General features: G+C 38.2%; 1 protein-coding gene across 1 annotated transcript; it reads right to left on the bottom strand.

The window, feature by feature from the left end:
- Positions 1–236: 236 nt before the first annotated feature.
- Positions 237–4,300, bottom strand: LOC123057183 (DNA (cytosine-5)-methyltransferase DRM2-like). The gene is made up of 8 exons (XM_044480287.1): positions 4,127–4,300; positions 3,911–4,019; positions 3,776–3,822; positions 3,526–3,678; positions 1,677–1,776; positions 1,509–1,588; positions 1,142–1,412; positions 237–1,066 (listed from the first exon to the last, which is right to left on the bottom strand). The coding sequence occupies exons 1-8, from the start codon at positions 4,298–4,300 to the stop codon at positions 237–239; spliced, it is 1,764 nt and encodes a 587-aa protein (XP_044336222.1).
- Positions 4,301–5,846: the final 1,546 nt, after the last annotated feature.

Genomic DNA, 5,846 nt, shown 5'->3' with positions numbered 1-5,846 from the left:
AAATGTACTCCCTGCCTGTACAAAATTAGGCTTTGAAATAGTTGAGGGGACCAAGAATAGTATTTTCCCAAATAAACATGAGCAAGATATAAATCACTTAGCAACCATAAACATGATCTGGCTAAATGTCAATATGACATTTCTCTCAAATAAAACCCCTCCACATCACATCAACTCAATGTTTAAACACAAGATATAAAGCATTAAATGATACAATACGTATTGCAATGATTAGGCTACATCCTCGCCATAGCTTCCTTGACGGCCTCCAAGATTCTGGGGTACTGGTAGAACAAAACATATTCCTTGCCTTCCAAGCCATCACGGCTGTATCTGTTGCACCCGGCAAGATTGTTACATGGGCTGCCCCCAATCACCAAGTCGAAACCGCCAAATCTAGTAACCAGTGATGCAACTGTAGCATCAGTAAGAGATTTCACGTCATCAAACTCAATCAGCGTGCCTGTTTGAGTCTGATCCCACCAATGCCTGAAAATCCTCTTACTGGCTTTGTCTATCTCAACAGAAACCACTGTCTTCATGTGGATTCCCAACCTGTGCAAAGCTACCTCTCCTCCTCCAATACCAGTGAATAAGGACAACACAGTAACTCCATTGGGAAACATGCCCCTCAGTACTGACAAGTGGTAAGCAACGGTATCAACTTGAAACGAGTTGCCGAGAGATTTGTACCTATTTGTGCTGGTGAGTCCCCTTGTGTGGTCCTTCGGGAAACCTAGTAGATATTCAATCTCTTCAGGCTCCAATGCAGCAACCTTGTTCTTTCCTATCCAGACAAGATTGTACTCTTTGCACTGTTTGATCATATCTTTTTGAATATTTCGAGGCGGTGGATTCCCTGTTCTTGCAAGAGCACCAATGCTTCCTGTCAGCTGTTGACATGCCATACTTGTTCGCAAGCAGTTGAACTGCGTTCTTGTGTCCCAGGAAGGCCACCACTTCTTGTACCGAGGGAATGCCTCAAGTATCGTCTTTGGAGGCAGAGGAAGAAGAGGTGCTCTGTTCTCAATCGGCAAATTGTGGATGTAGCCTCTTTTCCTTGCAGCTGCACACAAATGCTTTGAGTCCAGATACTCAGGTTCAATGCCATACAGACATCTTGAAATGGTCGCCCATACACCTGTGGGAGCTTGGGCCACATTTTCATAGTAGAAAAAAGGTCGCCCGATAGCCTTTTTAGGAATTTTTCTGTCCACTGGTAGTTGGCTACAATTGGGCAGGCTAAATCCAACCATTGGATTTGGGGGAGGCATATGTTCATAATGGCTGCCATCCAAGAAGATTTGATTGCCATGTGCTGTACCTCCATACCGTTTCCTCTTTTTCTTTCTATCTTCCATCAATCTTATTTTCTTTGTCCCTCCAAAGGAGTCAGAGCGTCTATTCATAACCTGCGAAATGTACACATGTTGCAGTGTCCTTACATCAAATTAAATCAGAAAGATAAAGCATTTTCCAATTCAAATGTACATCAGACCACAATGTACCTGATGAGATAAGTCAAAATCTCCTGCAGCCAGTGACGCACTAATCGAATCAACCAATACAGAGAGATCAACATCCACACCTAGGATAATTTACGCAGAAATATATCATAAAGCGCCTTTTCCATGGGAAAATGAACATCATGGCAACAATTTAAAAAAGAGTCATACCACATCTTGTAATAGCCATATTTGCTTCGTTTTCAGGAAAGCCCATATCTACTAATGAGTTGATCTTCTTGTCCTTCTCTGACATGTTTCGTATAAAATTCTGCACAAAAGGATAAGAAAAACTAAGATCAGGAAACGTTTTCTATATGTTACTGACTTTTTAATGTCATCTAAGTGAACGTTGATAAGGAAATACCACTGCATAGAAACACATATGAGGCCATAGAAAAGAATGGGGCCCTAAAACTAATAAATGATCAAGAAATGTATATCACAGACTACCCAAGAAACAAGAAAAAAGGTGATCGGGATAAATCAATGAAATAATTTAGAAACTCAATTTCTTATTCTCCGCTGCTGCTTGAAAGTCATGTTAATAAAAGAGTTACTATTTGCATGAACACGAATGCACATCATTTTACGCTTGAAACTACTACCTACACTAGCAATATGAAGTTCTGGACTGGAATAAACTAAAGGTGCATAGTCTAACTTTGTTGTTTCACATAATGGCACTATGTGCAGGATGCATATTGCATAATAGTGGTGAAACACAGTTCTCTGGTCTCTTCATGCTGCTTTCATGACAGAAAGTTAAAGACAGATCGATGGATGATGAGGTAAATGTATGTGTCTTCAGGAGAACATGATGGTGTTCCCATCCATCCTATTTCAGGTTCATCGCTTACTAGCAATCAAGATATATCTTTTTTCCCAAGCAGGTGTAATAAACAACAAACACTCTACACTTTCCCTACTTGTTATTACATATATCTCGCCATGAATAGGATGGACCATACAATATTCTTTTTACAAATTTTATTTGCGTAACTAATACGAAATTCAGCTGTCATTTCATATAGTACATTCTGAGATTTCTAAATTAGTGACTTAATTTATCCATTTCTCTCTGAACATCTAGGTATTGACACCCTCATTTTTCGCAGCTAACAGGTATCTGTTGATCTTGAGATTTCTCTCGGTGGGAACTTTGATGCAACTAGTGCAGTATATATGTGATGTTCTCTAGTATTATTTTAATTTGTGTAACTGAAAGTCAAAAGAAGAATACCTTGTTCTTCCTAACCCACATGCTAGATTCCAACCTCCTTTGATTCTACGGAAAAGTGATGAGCTGGGTCACAGCACAACTTTACGACAGAATTATTTAGGCCAACCTATATATATTCCTGCTTCTTTATTTAGTATTCAGCATTCAAGTTTAGCTTATACTTCTTATGAACTCTTCTCTGCTCAGTCCGATTTTACACTGTATCTTGCACTACAAAATAAATCAAAGGGCATAGTTGTTGTGTAAAATTTTATTTCTTCAAGTTAAAGCTCATTTGGCATGTGTATATCTTCTCTTGTTTACACCACCTGCAGTATGATTTTCTCGTAGCATCATAACTCCTCAAGTCATATGTCTTGTGACTAATATTGAAATACATAGGAACTGAAGAAAAAAATATTGGTTTATAGCAGAAATAAATTTTCTAATTCATCAAAATTAGAAGCAAGCAACACAACAATATACTCAGTTTCTACTCCTTCTCAGACTGTTTGATTACTTTGAAGAAGGCATTGGTCTAACGGTAGTCAATCTCACATCCTATATTAACTCGTACACGGTAAAACTTTAACATGATGAGAATTTTATGTGAAAAAAATCAGGTGCTCAAACTTAACAACGCAACTCTACTATCACGAAAAGCTAGGAGCAAAACAAACAAAGCTCGAACAATACATAAAGGGGTGTGCAAGGTATGCATGGCAAAGAATTCACATATCATCATACATATGGTCAAAGAATTCTTAGCTACTGAACTAAAGACAATGAATCATCTACCTCATCACCATAATCACCGTAGTTGGGCTGTGTATCACCAGCATCGTCATCACCATCTGAGCTCTCAAAATCAATATCATCACCATGTTTAACTCTAAAGGGGGCGCAGCCAGAAGTAGAGCAGTTACCCAATGCATCTTCATCACCTAGTGCCTGCATTTGTCATCGCCAATCCTAACATATGATCCTTGCTATCATGTAGAAAGGGCATCATTGGATAAAGTTAGTAATAACATCCATGGACACGTACCTTGTACGTTAACAGTAGTTCAAGCAATGCATTTTCGTCACTATGCCCTGAAAGAAAAACCAAAAGCCTCGATTAGACAGACGGTGCAAACACAAAGAAGAAAAATAAAATGAAATTGGTTACTTTCAGTATTACCAATCTCCTTGATGCTCATCACGACCATTTCCGTTTGAAAACCCATTGCCACATATCTCTCGATTAAAGTAGTAGATGACGCTTCCCTGTTAGCCCATCCATTAGAACCCTTTAGATAGTTGGACAAACAAACATCACACTAGGATCTTAATTAATGACAACAAGGCATGGCTAGCTCTTGTACTTAAATATACAATCAATTACTACATGACGTACCAGCGAGGATGGGCAAGGAGCATCTAAGTTCCTCAACTTCGGAGCCTCACCATCACTTCTCCCCTTATCATGATCATCACAATCGCACCTCTTAGTTAAGCAGACATGAATCAATATTGAAAGCAAACCATGAGCAAAGCAATTGCAGAGAAGAACAATAATTCTATCATGCATTATCACATGAATCGCAAGATATCACAATTGAAATCTCTAGCGTGAAACTAGTATAGCAATTCGATTTAGAGTTTAGAACACATAAAAATCAAGAAGAAAAGACCATATTTTCTATTGGACAAAATCCCCTCCAGCATTGTCGAATCAAGACAATGAGCGAAAGTGGTAAAAATATGCACCAATAAAATTAGAAATAGCATAGCTTGAAGTTATAAGGATGCCTAATTAAATGAAGTGTGCTCGATTTATAGGAATGATAGTTCTCTATCTAGTTGAACACATTATGCGTAACATGGCTATTTTATGGGAGGGGCATGATAGGTTGGTAATTCCAAAAAGATGATCAGGTTAACCAAGTTTGCCTATTATCACCTAGAGTATGATTACTAACCAAATATGCAATAGTGCACTACAACTTGATGATGCTTGCACCAATGGATAAGCAAGGTAATCTGCAGTCTAAATTAATATATAACTCAAATTCACGAGGTGAAGTGCCAGATAAGTAAGAAATATGGATGATATAGACATAAACTAAAGCACATAATTCCTTATTAAAGACTATTGACGTGTTACTTTCCATGTTTGTTCAAAGGAGTTCCAGTCATCATGGGCAGCACATAGTCAACCATTTTGGATCTATTATGTACTAAAACCACTTGATAGGTTAACTGGAGAAAAGATAGCCACGCTAGAAAATCAGGCATGAAAGAAAAAAATCAGGCCATTAATATACTACCCTACTTCAATCAACAAAGCATAACCATTGGATCATCGTAACTACAACTAAGTCAACCGTGGACCCATTTTATTTGACTCAGAAACACAATTGGACATAACAATAGCAAACATTATATCTTTCCTTTTTTTTCTTTATTCCCATGCAGATATCACACCACGATCTTAATAACAACAAGTCATGGCTAGCTCTTGTATTTAAATACAAAATCAGTTACTACCTGAGGTACCAGTATGGACGAGCCAGGAGCATCTAAGTTCCTAAAGTACGGAGACCATGAGGGTTCAGGCTCAACAATACTTTTCCCCTTATCATGGTCATCATTACCGTTCCTCCAATCCTGTGATATTAGTTAAGCACACATCAATAAATATTGAAGGCAAAGCATGAGAAAAGCAAATCGTACTTCCGCAGTTAAGCGAGTAAAACATGGGTATCAAATACCCTACTACACATAACTTTGTCCTCCAATGATTTTTCTATTGTGTACGAGCAAGAAAAGCAACACTCCCTAAAAAACTATTACACCATGTTTCACTATCTTACCATCCTCACATGGAAACATGATAACAAAGCCGTAAGCCTTATTTTGGGCATACATGATGCAATCTCCATTTCATGTAGATTACAAGGTAGAAGATAGGGATCATGCCCAAAAAAGAGGGGAAGCAGAACCAAGTCAAGATGATATGGGTCGCCCCTTCTTCTTGCGCCAAAGATCTTACCATTTCCAAAGGAACTGGGGCTACATTTCTTTTCAATATCCATTCAAGAGTTGCTTTTCTTTCATATTTTATTCTTTCTTTT

The sequence above is a fragment of the Triticum aestivum genome, chromosome 3A (genome assembly GCF_018294505.1).
Source record: "Triticum aestivum cultivar Chinese Spring chromosome 3A, IWGSC CS RefSeq v2.1, whole genome shotgun sequence".
NCBI classification, from domain to species: Eukaryota; Viridiplantae; Streptophyta; class Magnoliopsida; order Poales; family Poaceae; genus Triticum; species Triticum aestivum.
This window is presented reverse-complemented; position numbering and strand designations above follow the sequence as displayed.